The 24,721-nt window shown below is 37.0% G+C and overlaps 1 protein-coding gene across 1 annotated transcript in view; it reads left to right on the plus strand.

Annotated features, from left to right (window-relative positions):
* The window catches only part of COLEC10 (collectin sub-family member 10 (C-type lectin)), a 38,186-nt gene extending 24,653 nt beyond the window's left edge, over nucleotides 1–13,533 (plus strand). Inside the window, exons 4-6 of the mRNA XM_011972991.1 lie at nucleotides 9,555–9,608; nucleotides 10,993–11,088; nucleotides 12,995–13,533. Coding sequence (XP_011828381.1) covers nucleotides 9,555–9,608; nucleotides 10,993–11,088; nucleotides 12,995–13,386 — 542 coding nt within the window. The 3' untranslated portion in view covers nucleotides 13,387–13,533. The remainder of the gene's footprint in view (nucleotides 1–9,554; nucleotides 9,609–10,992; nucleotides 11,089–12,994) is intronic.
* Nucleotides 13,534–24,721: the final 11,188 nt, after the last annotated feature.

Here is a 24,721-nt window from a genome sequence, read left to right on the forward strand (position 1 = left end):
GCCTGTAATCCCAACACTTTAGGAGGCTGAGACGGGTGGATCACCTGAAGTCAGGAGTTCGAGACCAGCATGGCCAAGATGGCAAAACCCCATCTCTACTAAAAATACAAAAATTAACTCAGTGTGGTGGTACATGGCTGTAATCCCAGCTACTCAGGAGGCTAAGGTACAAGAATCGCTTGAACCTGGGAGGCAGAGTTTGCGTTCAGCCAAGATCATGTCACTGAACTCCAGCTTGGGACATAGAGTGAGACTCCATCTCAAAGAAAAAAAAATCATTATAATACTGAATAACATGACTACCCCAGGACTCATATTGGAGAGTAAGGCAAGATTGATATGCAAAAGAACAGACATAGGTCTTGAAGAATAGTAACATTATGGAAATAGGCAAAATGCACTAGAGAGAGATGCAAGAGATGCTTGTACAAAAAAAAATTAGGGGAAGCTCAGTCCCATGGGTAATATAATTTCTGTGGCCTTGATGTACCCTCCATGTTTTTGTAAATGCTTGAGCAGCTGCGTAACTAAGCATGTGGCTTACTTGTCCAGCAGTATGTCCTTGTAGGCAGGTTGACAGACTGTAGTCTGAGCTTAGGCTGTGGCCTCTCTCTTCCCATCCTGTGGCTCAGTACTCCCTCTTTCTCCACTCTCCAACTCACTCATTTGAGATATTCCCTTCAGCCTGCATTCGGAGACAGGGATGAAAGGCAGTGCCACTGCAGAGAAATTGCTATGGGTGTTTCTGATCTGGTGGGTTATATTGTGTATTTCCCTGTGGTTGAAATCCTTTTAGCTGGGGAAGAGCCATGTGAGCTTCCCATGGTTCAGAAGTCCTGCCGCAGTGTGTGTCTGTGATGGTTTTACCATGAAGAGTCCTCACGTGTTTCAGTCCTTCCCAAGACACAGATAAAAGCCACAGCAATGGGTTCACATGGTCATATACCTCGATAAAATTTGTGAAGGAAGACAGATTCACCTCAAATGATTAAAATAGTGCTCCTTAACATTTTTTAAAGTTACTACTCCCCTAACAAGGTTTTAAGACATATTTCTTTTCTAATTGCCCTTCCCCATGAATTTTTAATACCACCCATGGATGATATATTTATTTAGGTATTCTGTGTATGTTTGTGCTTTATATATTTTTAAAAGAGTACAATTCCATTTCCTAAAAACTAACTTGTGCATCTTTTAGTGATATTGCCCCATTGAAAAAGCACAGGTTAAGACTGCTCTCTCCTTCTGCTCCAGCTTCCCTCATCATCCTTCTTGTACTGGGCAGTTTTGGAGTGGATACAAGAATCTTCAGAGCTAGCTAAGAGGAGCTTGAGGGAGAAATGTTTAGTTTGGAGTTAATGAGATATCTTTACATAGTTTGATGTGACTTCCATTTATACTTATTGCTAGCAATTCTAATGTAGAAATAGATTCCAAGAATACTCCTACAACTTACTATGCAGCTCTATCCAAAGCCAGGATGCAAAGTGCTGAGCCAGAGGTCAGATCATCATATCAATGTGTCCTGGGGCATGCAGCCCACGAAACGTGCAGGTTGTGGAAAAGAAGCAATGGTTGAAATATACAGGGCCAGAGCTAGTCTGTGGAAAAAAAAGTTTCCAAATCTAACAGCTTATATATGAAAACTATAGAGTATATTCTCAAAATTGACAATATTATTAATTGACATATATTACCAATAACAAGTTGTAATGGTGAAAGAAAAATCTGACACTACTACTAATAAAGACAAAATTCAGACTTCTGCTATAGGCCATGGTGGATTTGCCTGCCTTACATTAATCTTTCTGCTAAGTATGACTAGCTGGGTCCAGAAAAAAATTTAAATATATATTTGAAGGTATGACAATGCAACCAAAATGAATAGAACTTTAGGGGCCATGATCTGGAGGAGAAGGGAATCATACTAAGGCAAGTGATGCATTCTGCACTACCTTCCTTCCAAGTCATTCACCAGTTCGTAAGTGGGGCAGCCCTAAGTGGCTAAAAGGCTTGAGCAGAAAGTTACTGAAACTGGATTCATATTCAAGGCCTGTCAAAGAGGAGTGGCCCAGGAAATGCCCCCATATTCCCAGTTAGAACTCCAGAAATACTACTTCAGAAAACACGTAATTAAACCTATACCTATTCATGTTTTTAAAAACTATTAGCAAATTAGAAATAGAAGGAAACATAATTTGTAAAGGAATACGAACAACAACAAAAATCTACTTAAAAATGATACTCCATAATAAAATACTGAACACTTATCTCCTGAGACTGGGAATTAAATTAGCATAGCCCTCTATCAGCAATTCTAATCAACATTATGTGTGAGGTTCTAACCACAGCAAAAATGGAAGAAAAATAAAAATCATAATTGAAAATAAAGAAATTTGAGCATTATTATTTGTGGAGAACATGATTGTATACTTAGAAAGTACAAAAGCATCTATAGATAATCTATTTGTATTGATGCGTTTTTTAGGTGGCTTGACATACAAAAATCAATTTTGTTTCTACATAGAAACAATTTAAAAAGAGACATTTATAATAGTGTTGAAATAAGTAAATATGTAAAAATGAATCCAACAAAAGTTACAAGCCCTCCATAATAAACTCCACATAATGACAATGAAAGAAATTAAAGAATATCTAAGGTAATGAAGGTAAAACTATGTTAATGGGTTCAGAGACTCAATATTGTTGATATGCCAATTCTCTCCCAAATTGATCCATTGACTCAATGCTACCTCAATCAAAATCCCAGAAGTGGGTCAGGCGTGATGGCTCATGCTTTTAATCCTATCACTTTTGGGGGCCGAGGCAGATGGATCACCTGAGATCAGGAGTTTGAGACCAGCCTGGCCAACATGGTAAAACCCTGTCGCTACTAAAAATACAAAACTTAGCCTGGTGTGGTGGTGCATGCCTGTAATCCCAGCTACTTGGAAGGCTGAGGTGGGAGAATGGCTTGAACCTGGGAGGCAGAGGTTGCAGTGAGCCGAGATCCCCACACTGCACTCCAGCCTGGGCAATAGAGTGAGACTCTATCTCAAAAATAAAAATAAAAATAAAAATAAAAAATCCCAGAAGTGTTCTTTTAGAATTGATAAGCCAATTCAGAATGTATGTGTAAATGAAAATGACCAAGAATACCCAAGACAATCTTGAAAAAATGAAAAATAAAAACAAAGGTAGAAGACTCAAATTACTGAGTTTGAGTTTATACATTGATTAGGAAACTAAACCATTAGAATAGTGTAATTTCATGAAGAGACAGACAAATGAATTAATAGGAAGAGTCCAGAAACAGACTACCAAACTTGATTTATGCAAAGCTGACACTATTTTGTAATGGAAGTCACAAGCTAATCAATATATAGTACTGAGTTATTGGTTATTCATGTATAAAAATAATAATCTCGATCCCATACTTAACACTGTACCTAAAATCAATGGTTTATAGATCTAAATTTGGTGGTAAACCCAAATCTGAGAGACCTAAATTTGAAAGGTAAAGCAATAATGCCTCTGGAAGTTAATATAGAGGTCTATATTTTTGATCCTATGGTAGCCAACATATTTTTAAACAGAATATGACAAAGACCATGTAAGAAAAACTAACAAATTGAAGCCTATCAAAATAAAGAACTTCTGGCCAGATGCAGTGGCTCATGCCTGTACTCCTAGCACTTTGGGAGGCCAAGGCAGTCAGGTCACCTGAGATCGGGAATTCGAGACCAGCCTAGCCAGCATGGCGAAACCCCATCTCTACTAAAAATGCAAAAATTAGCTGGTTATGGTGGCGTATGCCTGTAATTCCAGCTACTTGGGAGCCTGAGGTGGGAGAATCACTTGAACCAGGGAGGTGGAGATTGCAGTGAGCAAAGATCACGCTGCTGCACTCCAGCCTGGGCAACAGAGTGAGACTCCATCTCAAAAACAAAATAAAATAAAGAGCTTATGTTCATTAAAAGATACTTCTCAGAGAACAAAAAAGGAAACCACAAAGTTGGCTATGTGCTACCTTTGTATTCAATAAAGGGCTTATATGTAAAACATACAAAGAGATTATACAAATCAGTAAGAAAAATAACTGACAACCCAAAAGAATAAAAAAGGTCAAAAGAATAGTCACTTAACAAAAGAACATATTCAGATGATCAATAAATATATTAAAAAGTGTCAACCTCATCAGGGTGATGGAAATTTGACTAAACTGTGATAGTACTGCATACTAACCAAAATGGCTAAAATAAAAATGACTGACAATATCTAGTGTTGACAAGGATGTGGAACAACTGAAACTCTCATATTTTGCTTCACCATACCATGGAAATAAATATACTATTTCAATATGCAAAAAAATGAATGAAGATATGGACACAGTATTGGAGAAAATATTCTATACAGAAAAAACCTATATGCCAAATGGTTCTATTTATAGAAATTTCAACAACATGAAAAATTTATGGCTTGAAAACTTGTAACACAGTTCTAAGTAAGTATGGTGATCTTTAGAAAGGAGGGCTATAATAATCTGCAGATGACACAAAAGCGGCTGCTTGAGGATCTTGATATTGGTTACATGGGTATTTTATTCTGTACAAAGTCATCAAGCTGAATCTTTGTGTTGGCAAATTTTCTTTGTGGTTTTTTTCAGTAAATGAAGTTTAATAAAATAATTTTTGGTTAACTGTGATAAGGGAAAGATTATTATCTGACTACATTATCCCTCTATCATCTCTTAAAAATGATATTAGAAATTTGTGGACAGATAAAGTAGCAGTATGAATGCAGCCAAACATACATAGCTAATAATTATGAATAAAAGCATTTTCAAGGCACAATAATTCATTTATTGATTAAAATATTATGATGTTTAGTGAATTTCGTAATGTGCCATTGGTCTACTTTTAAAATTTAGTGATTTGTTTTTATTTCTTATGATAGGTATTCATTTTTACAACCACTTTTCCATTTTTAATTTTGTATCTTTTTTCAAAGAAGTCCCTTCAAATTGTATAAGCTTCAGATAAAATGCATCATGGATCTGTCCGTATCTGTATCAACTTCCTTAAACCAGTGGTTAAAGAGACAGAAAGGTATAGCTGGAAAGTGGGATGTTGGACTTCAAAATTTTTGAGATGCAGCTATGCTAAATGTGATTAAGATCTCATCTATGTCTTGTATTGCTCTGTGGAGATAGCAGAAGTGGAGGGAGAGGGTAAGTCGCTGCCATGAATAAGTCCAGAATTGAAGAACTTCTTTTTTAATGGTCATTCTAGATTTTGCACTTCCCTGGATTTAGATGTGTAAGTCTTGATGGGATTCCATCTAGAAGAGTTAAAGCTAATGATCTTAAGCACAGTCTTAACCCTTGAATACGATAAGACTGCGTAACTTGGGAACATAGTAGATGACGAAGACAAGAAAGGCTCAAGAGTTTTTAGTATGACTAGCTGAGCCCCAAAGTGGATGAACGTCCAGAAATGTTGAAAAAGTAACAGTCTAGAAATGATAGGGTTAACTAACCTTATTTACTTCATGCTAATTCCTCCGGTAAGGCTCGGGTATATAGCACCTAATACATACCTTTGTCACTGTACTCACTGTTGTATCTGATTAGCTTCTCTGTTTCCCCTCATAGACTCTGAACTTCTTGGGAGAACAAATGAATGAAAAGTTCACTGGGTTTGTTTGTTTAAATAAAATAAGCTCTGTCAGGACCCTAGTATTTAACCACTTTATCTTAATGCCTATTATATATTATAGACACTTTCTCGACGTTTGTTGCATTAAGCATGAAAAACTGCCTAATAAAACTTATTACTTTTTACAGTTTGTCTCTCTTTACTACTCCGTATTCCTATAAGTACCACTTTTCCTTAATATCGATTTCCACCATTAGCTACTAAGATTTTCTTCTCCTCTAGAGATATGCCATCAAATTTGTGAGCATGTCCTGGAATTTTTTAAAATGGAGATACAATGATCCAGCTCGCTTGGATTAATTTCATTTTTAATCTGTACTTTGAAATTTATTGTTCTCATTTTTATGATTGCCTTTCTAAATTTTTTACTGACTCAGATTAATCTCAACTTTCTAGGCTGACCTTAACGTTGTCACTTGCATGGATAGGGTAGCTTTCTAGATGTCAATATTTCATTTTAGGAATAAGAAATAATAGTGATTTAGTATAGGTAAATTCCATCTCATAGCTAAATAAATGCTTTTATTTAAGGTCAATAATCCATTTACGCTGAAAGCATTATGATTTTTTTGTTTGTTTGTTGGAATGTGACTCTAATTCTTCAACTTTCGGACAGTTATTACAGACATGGTCCCACTCATGGACCAAAATCAGTTTTTGTGGATGACTTTAAATCATAATTTGTTTTGGGGAAGTAGATATTCTAAGCTCAAATCTTCCATAAGCTGGCTAAGTACTTGGCATGCATTCCTTTACCATAACTCAGATTCAGGAAACAGAAGTTAACATTGGTTGAGCATTCTCTGTAAGTCAAGCCCAGTGCTGATCCCGTTATAAGAAAACATTACTATACCTAATTTATTCTCCTTAATGATCTCATAATTTTAAGTGCTAATTATTTCTGCTTTTAAAATAAAGAAAAGGAGGCTTAGAGAAATTAAGTAACCTGTCCATGTGTAGCCGGTAAGTGGCAAAGCCAGGATTCAAACCCTGATTTGGGGGAGCTTTCGTGATCTTTCATTGCACCATACTGCTTTGGTGTTCCCATTTGTCATGAAATGAAAAGAATTCATGTCAAAATACTGAAAAGCAGTCACAGAGTTTACATCTTCTCAAAAAAAGCGGTCACATACCAATTCAAGAAACTGTTTTCTATATTATTAAGTTCTAGCTAAAGGCTACTGCTTCAGTGAAGTCTTCTCCACTCTGATCCACACCATCTTTTCTTTCTCTGAATTCCTGCCAGGCTTTTCATTTACTTCACTGTGTTAGTACATGATAGTGTCTCATCTCTTCGTTCTCTTATGTGTGTTTTGATTTCCTTAAAAGCCCATCATTTGCCCAAGGCACTTGATTTATGCTTCTTTTATGTCCATTATAAAGCTTACCCCAGAACTAGGATCATAGCATAACTGGAATCAACATTCCATCTATGTTGAATTAAAAGGTATTCACATGCGAAGAAAAAATAATGTTTTAAAAAATCAAAACATTAAACCCATAGTCATACAATCTTTTAAGTGCATAATGTTTTTGATGGTGATGAGGACTGTTATTCTTTGCAAATTTTGATAACATTTTTCAAACACCTTGCTTTTTTTCATTAAACCACTGGTTAACTCATTTGGAAGCACCATGAAAGGGGAGTCAGAAATGGTTGGGCAGGAATACGAACACTGCCATTTAATGGCTAGATGTCCTTAAGCAAGTTATTTTGCCTCTCTGATCCTCAGTTTCTTCAAGTTGTAGAATGAAGACAATGATAACACTTAGTTCATAGGATTTAATGTGATAATATGTATAAGGTATCTAGAATAGTACTTGATGATTGATGGGTACTTAGTAAAATGTATATTCCCTTTCTTCCATTAAGATCTCAAAATCTATTCTTACTTTTTCCAACTTACATATAAGAGAAATAAGGAATTTGCAGGATATAACTAAGGTGTGAGCAGATTGATATTACTGAGTAGGGTGTTTGACATATGTTCATGCCCAACTATATCCTCTGCTGTATCTTGAACCTGACCTTGTGCCCACTTTCATTCAGTTGCTGAAGCTTTTCATAGCAAAGCTCAAATGCTAAGCTTTCCTTTACCCTTCCACTGGAAGCACTGTCTCTTCTGCCTTCCTCTCAGAGTATGTTATCTCTCTGTTCAATGTCTTTCTCACAACATGTATCATGTTCCATTGGTATAGATTTCACCATGTTCTCGTTTCTTCCAAGTACAAGTTCCAAGCCTTCCTCCTGCATGTGTAAATTGTATTCTGGCCTTTAAAGACCCCCACCTTCTGTTTGGGGAGCACACGAATGACTGGCATCAACTCTAAAGAAAAGGGTCCACATGGCTCAGTTTAGAAAGGCTTAGCAAATCCTTGGGGCCCCAGCAGGCATGCCTTCTTCTGAATGATAAGAGTAACTACGTAAGGAAAAGTACACATCAGACAATGATGAGAAAAGCCAATGGGTGTCCTCAGTGCACACAACATGGGGCACCCTACGGGTTTTAGAGTGGCTTTCACTTTTTCTCTGTTTCTGGTGAAGGATGAGGCTTGGCAGAACCTTAATACCAACTCCATTCCCTTTTGCATTGTCCCCTTGGGCCATATAACCAATTCTTTGATCACACCACATTCCTGTGAGGGTAAGCCCCTTACACCTAGCCTAGGTGACCTTCATCCTGTATTCATCCCTCGTGAGTTCTTTCTTATTCTTTTTTTCCAGATCACTATTGAAGCATAAACTCTATTTTACTTCTGTCAGGGTCTTCCCTTTTGATTCTTAAGAATCTCAGCCAAACATTTTTTCCTGAAAATCAAAAGCTTTTGCTTTCAATTATTGCGTCTGATGTGGGCCTCAAGAGCTTATTTTGAAGTTGAAAAAAAATTAACGTGTTTTATTCTTTCTCTCTGCTTTAAAAATCCTGCTTCCCTGAGAATTATTTTGTGGATACCTGCGAGTGAGAAAATGGTTACATATAAAGAAGTACAGAAAGCGAAAGTACCAAGGTTGCTATTTCAGTATAATATATTTGACATGACTTTGCATTATTAGTATTTGCATACATCACTTCACTTCTAAAAATTGTAAACTCCTTCAAGTCATAGGTTGAAGTCATGTCTGTATATCCTTTCAAAGTACCCAGTCTTTTGTTTTTCATAGACTAAGTAAATAGTAAATATTTGTCTAATTAAATTGAAAAAGCACAATACATGTGTTTTTTGTTCTGTTTTGTTTTGTTTTGGAAATCCAAGGGCAAAGCCCCTTGGAATAACTTGGGGCATAATAAGTACAAAGACACTGCAGTGTGCTAACAAATTGATCGAGATTCACAAAACAACGGTATTTTTAAAATTGAAAACATGCTGAGAATTGTATTAGCCTTGTTCAGAGGGCCACGTTATTAAAAAATTGTTAGTAGGATAGGTTACACAAATTCAAATGCTTCTCACAAGCCCTGCTGGAATTCTATATTCAATCTAAATAAATTATGACTCGTTTAATTAGTTGTGCCTGTGTAGCCAATTGAAAATCACATTATTTATAAAACCCAAGAGATATTAGAGATATTAGTTGTAGATATTGCAAATAAAATTTAAAACTGCTTTGACTCTAGATGTGAATTCACTCCTTTCTCCCTCCTTACCTCCCTCCCTCCCTCCTTCCTTCCTTCCTTCTGTCCTCCTTCCTTTTCTCCCTTCCTTCTTTGTTTCCTTCCTTCTTTCCTTCCTTCCTTCCTTCCTTCCTTCCTTCCTTCCTTCCTTCCTTCCTTCCTTATTTCCTTTCTTCTTTTACTTTAATTTTATTTTATTTTGGTTGCTATTGTTTTTATTCAGGTGACAAAGGGGAAAAAGGTTTGCTTGGAATACCTGGAGAAAAAGGCAAAGCAGGTATGATATGTTCAATGTTCTTTTTGATTTCTAGCATCATTCCAAATTTATTCATCTCAAAAATAAATATATTTTAAATGAAAAGCAAGAGTTCTTTTAGTATGCTTAACCTTATTTTCCTCAGGCTAGAAGAAAGGGAAGAAGGGGACTTTCCTGTCTCCCTGCTGGGGACTTTCCAAGCCCTGGGGATGGGGATGATGGCACGTTTCATCCCTGCCATGCTTACTATGAGAAGAAAGCCCAGTCAATCAGGAAGCAGCCTAATTCTTCTGGGCCAAGAGGAAAAGCTGGCACTAGGCCCTGCCTCAGCATGCCATGCCTTGCCTTTCACTAGCATCTCAACCAAATACTGGCCATCAGAGTGCAGCAGCAGCCTGACCTGATACAGACAGGCCCCTGGTTACAGTACATGCTTTCCATGACCGGGAGATTATCTAGGGTTATTCTCCTGGAGCTTTATTCCCAGTGCTTTACACAGGGAAAGAAAGATTGGTAATTTCAATTGTTTTCTATTCACAGGGCTATGGTGAAGACAGTTCTAAGAACTGTTTGACGTTCTTCATATTTCATATGAATATGGATAAATAAGGCCATATTTATTCCTTTGGCTAATAAAATTATTTTTAATTTTCAAGCTACCAAAGGAAAAAAAATTGAAATGTTTATGTACAACAGCCATTAAATAGAAAAAGGGAATCATTTGAATTTTACATGAGTTTCCTTGTAATTCCCTCTCTGTCACAGCAATATTTACTGGTTGTTGAAAAGGTAGGTGAGCAAAGAAGAATGAAAGACACATTAAAATCATAGTTAATCCACAAACTGGGCAACTGGCTTTTACAAACTTAAGTTGAATCTATTTATATGATTTAAACTTTGTCCTTGAAACATGCAAGCTGTATTTTAAATGGATAATTAGAATTAACATTTGATTTAATCATGAAAAGTTTCTTCTGTCTTGGAAAAACTGTCATCTAGTGAATAATGCAATAACACAAGAGAACACTGGCAGGAAATACGTTTCAAGAAAGTTATAAAAATTTTATTCTGAGATGGGGCAGACACATTCTGTGTTCAACAAAGAAAATGCCAAATGGTCCAAAATGTGCATGCAGTGGTTTGTTGTATGTATTCTTCTTTTTAATAATCTAGTTTAGAATTGTCTTATAATTCATTCAAAATATTTACAAAGATATATTCTGAAATTCTATCAATAATGTAAATTGGAAACCTTATTTTAAATAAAAGGTTTAAAGTATAGCCATTCACAGATACGTAGAACCAGACTAGAAAACGATAGTGAATATTGGAAAGAGAGCAAATGTTCCTTTCCACTGGTCTGCATATACTTCAACATGAATTCACAGTTTTTGTCATTTAAAAGGTACCGTCTGTGATTGTGGAAGATATCGGAAATTTGTTGGACAACTGGATATTAGTATTGCTCGGCTCAAGACATCTATGAAATTTGTCAAGAATGGTGAACATATTCTCTTTTGTGTTATGTATCTATTGATAAATCTCTGTCAACACTACAATTCCAATACTCTTAGGTGGAAATATCTTGGGTTGGACAAAGGGCTATTGAGATAGTGTCACCAGCTTAAGGGTCTTCCAAATTGCTAATTATCCACTAAGACTCCCCCAGGACACCTCAAGTCCACCACATATATTTATATGTATGTGCATTGCCTATGGGAAGAGAAAGACTTTCTTAGGTGAGGGAAATGGAGAAAAGAGCAGAGTGTGGCAAGCTATGCTGTAAGAATAAAAAGAGACAGTAAGAGTCAGAACTAGCATCTCAGAAAACAGAGGTAATAATAACAGTAGCTGCTTTCTTGAGTGCATGGAATAGTGCACAACTACTAGCATTATCTCACTGAGTTCTCATAGTTGTTTATGTAGTATGTAGATACTATGATCGAACTAAAGCTTAGAGGAAGTACCTTGCCCATGACAGACCTAATGAGCAGTAGAGTAGGAATGTATTACAAGCTTCTCTGACTCCTCTATCCACAATACAAACATTATGTGTTTATCAGTTTTGCAACTTCCAGTACTGGTCATTTTTGTTATCCCTTGTCCATTTTTTTAATAGTAGTTATCAGAAAAGCCCTTGAAGTGGAAAGGGCTTATGTATTTTCTTCTGAAATAGTATTAATAAGGTAACTATTATAATTACAGCTAAAATTGGTTTCTTTTACATATACTTTCATTTATTGTAACTCAGCTATATTTGTTGTACATTGTTGGAATCACATAGATGCTGTCTCATGTTCATCCTCATCTTATAACACTAGAGGCAAAGGAAATACTTGATATTAACTAACCATACTAATTATAACTCTAGTTATAATCTGTACTGAAGATTCTGTCTCTGATATGACTTAAACTGTCGTGAATAAGTCAGATCATACAGGGAGAACATAGAGCAATAGTTCTGAACATTTTAGTGGTCATAGATTTCTTTGTGAATTAAAGTTATGGATCCTAAAATACATATATAGAGGCCCCTGACACCCAAAACATACATGCCATATTATGAGTGAAGGGTGATTCTCAGTCTCCAGTTCTGTCCTGAAGCTAACTCAGTAGCTCAGTCTTCCTCTTGTACCTGGGATGAAATATGGACAAACCCAATTCATATACATGTTCACAGTGCAGGAATTTGTTCCAATGTGGACAAACATCTGTATTATTCCTACATCATTTGAATAAGCATTTACCATTCCTATAAGTATTCCAGGCACTAAAGCTAAAGAGTGTCAAAGACATGGTCATTGTCCTTAAGACATTCACAGGTAAGTAGGAGAGAAATGCAGACAAATGATGAGACTGAAATGTGTTGAATGCTAGAAGGAGGAAGTGAAAGGGGCAATAGAAACATGGGGAAGAGTGACTGCCATGTCTACACAAGGGCATTGGAAAGACTTCCTATAGGGGGATACATTTCCGCTGAGATCTAAAGGATAAGTAGAAGTTTGCCAGGTAGAAAAGACTTTCTGGGCATAAAATGCATGGAAGTACAAGAGAGAAGGGTCTGCTTGTGTGGTCACAAGTAGAGCTAAAGCATCAACAATGTTGGAAAACATAGTATGAGATGGGCTGGCTGAAAGTTCACGTAATACGCCTTTGTCAACTTTGTGCTGGCCAGGTGTGTGAAAAGTTGAAGAGAAAAGGAAGGGAGAACAAACGGTAGATACTTGTTCTCTATTTGATAACTAGAGGTGGGGGTGATTAAATCTGTGACTACCTCATAATAGGACTTTGAAAAATAATTCTTGAATGTTGAATAAATAAATGTAAATCTGGCAATATCATATAATTCTATTACCTTTTATCTTTTTGTGATACATAATGATACTCCTTTTTTTCTCTCCCTGCAGTGATAGCAGGGATTAGAGAAACTGAAGAGAAATTCTACTACATCGTGCAGGAAGAGAAGAACTACAGGGAATCCCTAACCCACTGCAGGATTCGGGGTGGAATGCTAGCCATGCCCAAGGATGAAGCTGCCAACACACTCATAGCTGACTATGTTGCCAAGAGTGGCTTCTTTCGGGTGTTCATTGGCGTGAATGACCTTGAAAGGGAGGGACAGTACGTGTTCACAGACAACACTCCACTGCAGAACTATAGCAACTGGAATGAGGGGGAACCCAGCGACCCCTATGGTCATGAGGACTGTGTGGAGATGCTGAGCTCTGGCCGATGGAATGACACAGAGTGCCATCTTACCATGTACTTTGTCTGTGAGTTCATCAAGAAGAAAAAGTAACTTCCCTCATCCTACGTATTTGCTCTTTTCCTGTGACCATCATTACAGTTACTATTATCCATCCTTTTTTTTCCTAATTATACTACATTTGATCTGAGTCAACACAGCTAGGAAATGCTAAACTAAGGTATGGAGCCTCCATCATCATGCTCTTTTGTGATGATTTTCATATTTTCACACATGGTATGTTATTGACCCAGCAGCTCACCAGGTTACATGGGTCTTGAGAGAGAATTTTAATTACTAATTGTGCACAAGATGGATGGTTGTCTAGATGTCAAATGAGTTGTTCTCTTGGTATTTGCTCTACCATTTCTCCCTAGAGCACTCTGTGTCTATCCCAGTGGATAACTGCTCAGTTTATTGGTGATGATTAGGAAGGTTGTTGCTGATTAGGCTAACCTGCCCTGGCCCAAAGCCGACATGTAGAAGGGGTTTCTGTGAGCAATAATAAGATCTTTGAATCCAAGATGCCCAGATCTTTTACCAGTCACACCCTATGGCTATGGCCATACTTGGAAGTTTTCCTTGTTGGCACAGATAGAGAAATGCTTTAACCCCAAACCTTTATAGGGGGGACTTCTAGCTTTGTGTCTTGTTTCAGACTATGTGGAATGATGAATACTGTTTTTGTGATTCTGATCTACCAATTTCACTAACATATAACAAGTAGGTGCTTTGGACCCCTTTCTGTAGGCCCACACCTTAATCTCAGGCCCCTATATAGTCACACTCTGATTTAAGAAAAATGGAACTCTTGAAATCAAAAGAAAAAAATGGGAAATTGTTCACAAACAATATTAGTTATAGTTCTCTTGCTAAATTACCCACTGCTATTAACTTAACTTCATTTTTATCTTAGGTTTGCCTGCCTCAATTTTATTCACCTTAGGCATGGGGAGTGAGGGAAGGAGTTTGTGAAGCCTTAAGAAAATTCTGGAAGCTTCAAAGTGCTACCAACATCATTTCCAGGCCCCATCGTCCTTGCCTCTAACATATCACTCATGGTGACATTTCATGGGAGGCCTTTTACTCTTCATAAATACATGTGCTAAAAATCCTACTGGAGATGTCCCTTCTAATATTCTGAAATCACAGAAACGTGTGAGGTACAGAATTTGGAACATGCCTAGAACTCACATTTACTGAGCTGGTAAAATTCTACCTTGAACTGTAGATCAAACCTCAAAGCAGCTTTCACTAGGAATTTAAAAATAAACAGTTCAAAGATGCTGCAGATCATCACCCTATAAACTGCTACTCCAGTTCTGGTTTGTGACATATGATTAGACTGTTTCAAATGCTGGCAAAATGGTTAATGAAATAAGAGAAACAGATCAACAACATATGTTCACCTTAAACCATCTGTTCATGATTTCACCCATGACTAACTGGTTATGAGATAGGATTTAATTAGGTTATTTCTGTGGGTTCAACAAGGGCCATAAACTCAGATCCTACAGGGGCCAGACAGATGACATATATAAATGAAGTGGAACAGGTGGGGACCCTAGTGCACTGAGCACAGCTTGCCCTTCCAAAGGAGCCAGCTGCTCCTCAGTGGCTGCTACTAGTGCTAGGAAGGACCCAATCTTGCTACATTTCAAGAGAAGTCAGAAACCTGGGAGTTTGTAACATATGTTCATATTTTAAAATGTTGGCAACTAATTAATTTTTAACTCAAATTTTAAGTCATATAGGTTAAAAATTAAAATTAAAGATTAGAGGTCAAAAGTCTTCTAGCTAAAATTGTGATCATTTCATGTCTTCTGGAGGAAGGTTCAGAAGGTTCTAACCAAATAGAATGTCATTAGGATATGATGACATCAAAGTCAAGATATCTCAGTAATACCTTACTCAATTCAGCTTAATAGGAATTTATTATATGTTTGACATTTATCAGATTACTAGTTAAACTCTTTTGAGATGATAGCACATGATATTTAAAGGCAGAAAGTTTAATGCAAATTACAAAGCAGGACATCATATCAAAGCCAGTTTCCTTGGAGAGAAAGCCATCCCAGATTATGAGGAATGAAAATCTAGAAACACCTGTGGGAAAAAAATCTCATATATAAGAAGAGAGGAAGGAGAGACATGCAGCAAATGTTGCCTATGGGCAGCTTCATGTTAAGGATCCATGTTCTGATTTGTTCTAAGCTCCCAAAGTGTGAGTATTTATTGTGTGTACTGTAAGTGCTATTATTATTTACTGTGACTGTTATAATAGTTCTTTCAATGACGCATCTTTTCTGTGATGCTTCTAAGAGAAGATACCAGAACTTCAACAAATAAGGTATATCCTGCAACCTTGCCTGAAAGAAATTTTGAAGACACCACAAACTTAATTAAAATTATTATGAAAACTCAAATTTGTGAAGCACTTTGTGCTTTAAAAAATGCCTTCACATATCATTTTTCATTTGATTCTGATAAACTCTGTGAAGGACGAAAAACAGTCATTTTTACTGCCACTTCCCAATGATAACACTGAGGTCCAAGGAAGCTAAGCAATTTACCAAAATCAGCTCACATATAAAAGAAATTAATGCCGTTAGCCTGCTGATTGAAACGGCCAATGCAATGTCTTCTCCAATTTCTGTGCATTGCTCATGTATTGAACGGAAATTCATCCACAATGGTCTTGTTATAGCAGGGCTCAAACAACTTATCTGTACTACATTCCAAAGTTAATGATGAGGATTAATTAACAGAGATGCTGGATACAGCAACTTGCCTTACACATTTAGTGTTCACTGTTTTGTTTTTCAATTCACAAATGTCCACATAGGCATTAGTACTGAGGAGGTGACTTACAGCAGCCACAGTACAATTCTGCAGATAACTATAGATATAGGGCAATCAAAACAGATATATAAAAATCAATTCTGTTAATCTTTTCAAAATACCATCTCCTGGATTCCTGGACTTTTTGATGGGTTTTTCATGTCTCTATCTCCTTCAGTTCTGCTCTGATGTTAGTTATTTCTTGTCTTCTGCTAGCTTTTGAATTTGCTTGCTCTTGCTTCTCTAGTTATTTTAATTGTGATGTTAGGATGTCGATTTTAGATCTTTCCTGCTTTCTCCTGTTGGCATTTAGTTCTATAAATTTGCCTCTCAACACTGCTTTAGCTGTGTCCCAGAGATTTTGGTACGTTGTGCCTTTGTTCTCGTTGGTTTCAAAGAACTTATTTATTTCTGCCTCAGTTTTGTTAGTCCCCCAGTAGTCAGTTATTCAGGAGCAGGTTGTTCAGTTTCCATGTAGTTGTGTGGTTTTGAGTGACTTTCTTAATCCTGAGTTCTAACTTGATTGCACTGTGGTCTGAGAGACTGTTTGTTATGATTTCCATTATTCTGCATTTGCTGAGGAGTGTTTTACTTCCAATTATGTGGTCAATTTTAGAGTAAGTGCAATGTGGTGCTGAGAAGAATGTATATTCTGTTGATTTGGGGTGGAGTGTTCTGTAAATGTCTCTTATGTCCAATAACAAGTTCTGAAATTGAGGCAGTAATTAATAGCCTACCAACCAAAAAAATCCCAAGACTAGACAGATTCATAGCCAAATTCTACCAGAGGTACAAAGAGGAGCTGGTGCCATTCCTTCAGAAACTATTCCAAACAATAGAAAAAGAGGGACCCCTTCCTAACTCATTTTATGAAGCCAGCATCATCCTGATACCAAAACCTGGCAGAGAAACAACAATAACAAAAATTTCAGGCCAATATCCTTAATGAACATTGATGTGAAAATCCTCAATACAATATTGGCAAACCAAATTCAGCAGCACATTAGAAAGCTTATCTACCATGATCAAGTCGGCGTCATACCTGGGATGCAAGGCTAGTTCAACATACACAAATCAATAAACATAATCCATCACATAAACAGAACAATAACAAAAACCACATGATTATCTCAACAGATGCAGAAAAGGCCTTTGATAAAATTCAACACCCTTTATGCTAAAAACTCTCAATAAACTATTTATTGACGGAATGTTTCTCAAAATAATAAAGCTGTTTATGACAAACTCACAGCCAATATCATACTGAATAGGCAAAAGCTGGAACCATTCCCTTTGAAAATAGGCACAAGACAAGGATGCCCTTTCTCACCACTACTATTCAACATAGTATTGGAAGTTTGGGCCAGAGCAATCAAGCAAAAGAAAGAAATAAAAAGCATTCAAATAGGTAGAGGGGACGTCAAATTGTCTCTGTTTGCGATGACGTAATTGTACATTTAGAAAACCCAATGGTCTCAGCCCAAAATCTCCTTAAGCTGAGAAGCAACTTCAGCAAAGTCTCAGGATACAAAATCAACGTGCAAAAATCACAAGCATTGCAACACACCAATAATAGACAGAGAGCCAACTCATGAGTGAACTTCCATTCACAATTGCTACAAAGAGAATCAAATACCTAGGAATCCAACTTACAAGGGATGTGAAGGACTTCTTCAAGCAGAACTACAAACCACTGCTCAAGGAAATCAGAGAGGACACAAACAAATGGAAAAACATTCCATGCTCGTGGATAGGAAGAATCAATATCGTGAAAGTGGCCATACTGCCCAAAGTAATTTATAGATTCAATGCTATTCCCATCAAGCTACCACTGACTTTCTTCACAGAATTGGAAAAAAACTACTTTAAAGTTCATATGGAACCAAAAAATAGCCTGTATAACCAAGAAAATCCTAAGTAAAAAGGAAAAAACTGGAGGCATCACGCTACCTGAATTCAAACTATTCTACAAACCTCCAGTAACCAAAACAGCATGGTATTTGTACCAAAACAAATATATAGACTAATGGAACAGAACAAAGGCCTCAGAAATAATGCTACACATCTACAACCATCTGATCTTTGACAAACCTGACAGAAACAAGCAATGGGGAAAGGATTCCCTATTTTAAACATGGTGTTGGGAAAACTGGTTAGCCATATGCAGAAAAATAAAATTGGACCCCTTCCTTACACCTTATACAAAAATTAACTCAAAATGGATTAAAGACTTTAATGTAAACCTAACACCATAAAAACCCTACAAGAAAACCTAGGCGATACCATTCAAGACATAGGCATGGGCAAAGACTTCATGACTAAAACACCAAAAGTAATGGCAACAAAAGCCAGAATTAACCAATGGGTTCTAATTAAACTAAAGAGCTTCTGCACAGCAAAAGAAACTATCATTAGAGTGGATAGGCAACCTACAGAATGGGAGAAAATTTTTGCAATCAAACCCATCTGACAAAGGGCTAATATCCATAATCTACAAGGAACTTAAATTTACAAGAAAAAAAAAGCCCCATCAATAAGTGGGTGAAGAATACGAACAGACACTTCTTAAAAGAAGACATTTATGTGGTCAACAGACATAAGAAAAAAAGCTAATCATTACTGGTCATTAGAGAAACGCAAATCAAACCCACAATGAGATACCATCTCATGCCAGTTAGAATGGCAATCATTAAAAAGTCAGGAAACAACAGATGCTGGAGAGGATGAGGAGAAAGGAATGCTTTTACACTGTTGGTGGGACTGTAAACCAGTTCAACCATTGTGGAAGACAGTGTGGTGATTCCTCAAGGATCGAGAACCAGAAATACCATTTGACCCAGCAATCCCATTACTGGGTATATACCCAAAAGATTATAAATCATTCTACTATAAAGACACATGCAAATGTATGTTTATTGCAGCACTTTTCACAACAGCAAAGACTTGGAGCCAACCCGAATGCCCATCAATGATAGACTGGATAAAGAAAATGTGGCACCTATACACCTTGGAATACTATGCAGCCATAAAAAGGATGAGTTATTGTCCTTTGCAGGAACATGGATGAAACTGGAAACCATCATTCTCAGCAAACACAGGAACAGAAAACCAAACACTGCATGATCTCACTCATAAGTGGGAGCTGAACAATGAGAACACATGGACATGGGGAGGGGAACATCACACACCAGGCCTCTCACTGGGGTGGGGGGCTAGGGCAGGGATAACATTAGGAGAAACACCTAATATAGATGACAGATAGATGGGTGCAGCAAACCACCATGGCACATGTATAAGTATGTAACAAACCTGCACATTCTCCACATGTGTCTCAGAACTTAAAGTATAATAAAAAAAGAAATCAAGATTTGCCCCTAGTAAAAATAAGCACATAATTATTTTCCTCGTAAAAGAATTCACTAGAGAAGTGAGTCACTGCTCAAACACAGTATAAAGGTGTACACCCTTGTTCTAGAAAGATATAGCAAACGCTCATTGCACTTTGGACAACTCACCCACAAACACTGCTGGCATTTTAAACAATGCATTTCATCCTGCTTAGGTCTGTGTTACCCAATTATGAGCAGCTCTAATTGTCCTTAATCAAACAATTTCCAGCTCTTTGGATTGCATACTTTGAGGCAACAAGGTACTTGTGGAATGGTAAAAGTAAACTAAACAGTGTCACTCACAGCATCAACATATTGAGACTAAATTTTCTCAGGTATTTTCAATGATAGGAAAATGATGGTGTGATTCCTTCCAGGGTAGCACTGGTTTGACAGCATCAGTTAGAAACTAAAAATCTAGATCTGATATCGCAACTGCCCAAAGGTCACACCAACTGTGCTTCTTACTAGTCATATTAGGAGAATATCTTAAGTGCTCTAAACCTTGTTTTTCTAATCTACATAGTTCTTCCCCACATAATATGATGAATAAAAGATGCAATGTAAGGAGGTATTTAATGGGGTACCAGCAAAATAAGATATGAATGCAAAAAAACTAAGCCATTATGGCCAACTACATCTACTACCAGATTCATGTTGAAAAGAAAACATATTTTAACATATATTAAAAATTAACTGTGAATATATGTCTATCATATATATACTATACATACAACATATATATGTATACACTAAGTGTGTGTGTGTGTGTACAGCACGATACATTTTTGTACTTATTTATAGTTAAAATTGTTATCTGTGGGAAGGTGAATAAATTTGCCAACAGTTGTACTGCTTGTTGGAATTAGACCTGAAGTCCATCACTGGATATGATTGATTCTAAAACTATCTATACCTTTTTATAGGATGCAGTTTATCTGAACCTATGGTGATCACATAAAATTAACTATTTTCTACTTAAAAATGAAATCATTAGCTTGTATCTCCTTGAGGTTGTAAGGCCTTTATAATGTAGCCAAATCCTTTAAAATTCATAGGTGGGGGACATCTGACATGTCCTTTCATGTGGGATTGAAGGAAAGGAGCCGCTGGCCACAGATATTGTACATGTGGACCTTTTTATGAACATAAAACTTTATTTTACTCTTCCCCTAACACATGGTCATATAGTTCATATTTGAACATTTTTGGTAATCTGGTAAGCCTATTAAAAAGTTTTTTCTTACAGTGACCTAAAATATGCTTTTCTCTGATTTCTACCCATGGTCCCTTCCTTTTCTTCTGCTGTTTACAACTCTGGAAAGTCTGGTGCTGGCACAAGCTGGAGCACCACGAGCAGAGTTTTAAAGAAAAGACAAATAAGAAAGGGAATAACTATCCTCACTATAGACACAAAGGTGAATAAATAGGACTATACAAACCTCAAGACCTAGATCATATGCTCCATACTCAATACATTTAAATTTTGCTGGTGAAGCACAAGAGAGACAAATGTGGAGAACGAATTGTATTCAAAGCCAACTGCAACATCTCAAACATAACTAGTCTATTAGGAGGTGGTACATGGTAGAAAGGGTTCAACCCCCAGAGGAGGAAGTCTTTAAAAGGGAAATGGTTGGTAAGGCCCCCTTGAGAGGGTTCAGAGCAGGAGCCCAGTGCCAGTGGGAGTATGAAGTCAGAATCAGAGCTCAAATGCGTGACGCCTACACCGTGAACAATTAGAAAGGCTATAGCTTAGATGAATAGTAGAGTTTGTTAACTCATTAATTCATCAGAAATGTTTATGGAGTATCTAATATGTTTTAGGCAGCACCCTGATAAGTGGTAGAGACACAATAGAGAAGAAGACAGATCAGATCTTTAGCCTTCAGATTCACTGACTATCAAGCCTATGGCCTCGAAGCTCAAGATTCCATTATTTGTCAGGATTATATAAATCTATCCTATTTTTACACCTATGTTATGTTGCAGCATCATAGCTCTCAAAAATGTGCTGAAATAAATTAGGCAAAAAAAATTGTATAACTGCATCACCCTTTCTTGAAGAATAACGTTGACACATCTGTTCAAATACATTAACATGCCCATTTTGGCTTACTCATGATGTGAACAAGGTGTTCCCATGTTAATGTAAATACCGACACCACTTCCTCATAAGATAGAATGCATCCTTGTGGTTGTGCATGAATGAGTGTTGGCAAGTGGCAAATGGTCTTTTGCCTTAGTTTTCCCTAGTGATCTACACTTGACATTCAGTGAAACTCAGATTTGGCATAGATTATCACTTTCATAATGAAATAAGGAGGGATAGGGAGAAAGGGAGAAGTGAGTCAGTCATTTTATAATGCATGAAAATGTGAGCACAGCAATTCCAAATTAATCACCTTGTTGATGACTACAGTTGGGAGATAATGCAGACTAATGGGTGTTTATACAATTTAAAGCTATATAGCAGTTTGACATGCATTTTTTCACTTTGGAACCACTAAATTGATTAACTTATCAATGTTAATCCTTCCTCTTTGTGTAAATCTAGTTGACAGCCCTTTGGGAGAGGTGTTGGAGATGCTAATGTCTATAGTTCAATCCACCTACTGATGTGTTGATGGAATGCTAGGCTTAGGAAGGGTACTCATAACCCCTGTTATGATGTGTAAAAAATCCAGGAAGGTACAGAAGCATTTTTGAAGTCTTGATCAAATGAAGTAAGGGGAGATATAACTTCAAAACACATTCCATTTAAATCTAATAAGGTCTAGGTGAATATTTTTACTAAGAAGTGTTGTCTATATACTATAAAATTGTGGTTGACCCTTCCCTAGTAGGTCAACTTCTAGGGAACTAGCCAACTTCACATGGCTATTTCCTGAATAAACTCAGAGAAGGTGGTTGTAGAGAAAGTTTACCAGGAGAAACAGATGTGTTTTAGAAATGGATACTTTCTGGAAGTGTTTATGTTTAAAAATACTTTTCCCCAAATTCTCTGTTTTGTATGATCTTCAATTTTGCTGACTTTGGTCAGTCCCTTTTCAGGGACTTAAACTGTACAATTGATGAAGGATTATTGTATGGAACTTACAGACACTATACTTTTCCCATTCACAGAAGAAGTACATTGTTTTTTCTCTAAACTTTAGGAAAAAATACCTAAAGAACCTTAAAACTAAAAGAACAGAATTAAAAAACACAAGTAGCTATTGCCAATTTTGATATCTGTATTTGACATAAAAAAGGAAATAAGTTGATATATTTTTTAATGCATTTGAGACACTAGAATGAAATATCAAAAAGGAACAGCTTCTGAATAAGGCTGAAAAATATTCCTTCTGGGTTTCCTAACTCTAAATCCTTCAGCATAGAGAGATTTTATAAAAAAGAGTAAGTAAAGGAAGTCAGGGAGTAAATAAATATGATGTGTCTTCATATTTGAAAGTTCTGAAGAGAAAGTACTTTACAACTTCTTTCCTTAGATCATCTATCTCATCAGGGGTGGGATGGGGAATTATACAACTGCTTCTCTTTAAAAATTTTTGTTATAAGTTTCCCCTATCCTTGTATTTCAGAAAATTCAATAGCTCAATATACACTAATGTTCCGGCCTCACCTTTTCATGCCCCTATGAATTATCTAGATATTTGCAAGGTGAAATTATATACAAGGCAAAGGATGTGTCTTTTTTATTACCACAAATTCTCAGTTACAAATGGACATAAATATACGTAATATCTGGGCCCTGGTATGCAAAATGTATTTAACTGGAAATCTTTATGTTTAAATTGCTTGCAATCACTCCTAAATTTGCATGCTGGGATTCTGAAACATACCTGCAATAACAATCTTTCTGGTACCTTAATTCCTAAGAATTACCAGCCATAGTTGTTAAAGAATATCCTCACATTTTGCAGAAGTGTAATTACCACATACCCATTGGGATTATAGATTCATAGCTTCTTTACTCTTAACGTGGCTTCTTCCTTTGACATCCAATAATCAAGGGTAAAAGACAAATTCATCTGTTTTGTGCTTACATCACTAAAAGTTAACTGACTCTCATTTAGGTTTATGTGCTCTTATTCTAGCGGTTACTGGAGGGAACCTTTGATCCAGTGAATCTCCTTCCCATGAAGCTCAATAAATTCTACCTCAATTCACCAAAACTGGACAAAGTGCTGTTTTAACTGGTGTCCCAGTGTATCAGCTCATTCTTACACTGCTATAAAGAACTACCTGAGGCTGGGTAATTTATGAAGCAAAGAGGTTAAATTGATTCACAGTTTTATAGGTTTTACAGGAAGCATGGTTGGGGAAGCCTCAGAAAACTTGGCAATCATAGCAGGAAAGCAAAGGGGAATCAAGCACCATCTTCACATGGTGCAGCAGGAGAGAGAAAGAAAAAGGGGAAGTGACACGTACTTTTAAACAATCAGATCTCCTGAGAACTCACTCACTATCATGGGAATAGCAACAAGGAAATCTGTCCCCATGATCCAATCACCTCCTACTAGGTCCCTTCCCCAACATTAAAGATTACAGTTCAACATGAGATTTGGGTGGGGACACAGAGCCAAGCCATATCATCCTGCCCCTGGCCCCTCCCAAATCTCATGATCTTCTCACTTTTCAAAACCAATCATGCCTTCCCAACTGTCTGCCAGAATCTTAACTAATTCCAGCATTAACTCAAAAGTCCAAGTCCAAAGTCTTACCTGAGACAAGGCAACTCCCCTCTGCTTATGAGCCTGTAAAATCAAAATCAAGTTAGTTACTGCCAAGATATAATGGGGATATAGGCATTGGGTAAATGCTACCATTCCAGAAAGGAGAAATTGACCAAAACAAAGGGGTTACAGGCCCATGTGAGTCCAAAACTCAGCAGGGCAGTCATTAAATCTTAAAGCTCCAAAATAATCTCCTTCAACTCCATATCTCACATTCAGGTAACGCTGATGCAAGGAGTGACCTCCCAAGACTCCATCTTTGTGTCTCTGCAGGGTACAGGCCTTGCAGCTACTTTCACAGGCTGGTGTTAAGTGCCTTTTAAGTACAAGCTATCAGTGAATCTACCATTCTGGGGTCTGAAGGATGGTAGCCCTCTTCTCAGAGCTCCACTAGGCAGTGCTCTAGTGAAGACTGTGTGT

The sequence above is a fragment of the Mandrillus leucophaeus genome, unplaced genomic scaffold, assembly GCF_000951045.1.
Source record: "Mandrillus leucophaeus isolate KB7577 unplaced genomic scaffold, Mleu.le_1.0 Scaffold133, whole genome shotgun sequence".
In the NCBI taxonomy this organism is placed as follows: domain Eukaryota; kingdom Metazoa; phylum Chordata; class Mammalia; order Primates; family Cercopithecidae; genus Mandrillus; species Mandrillus leucophaeus.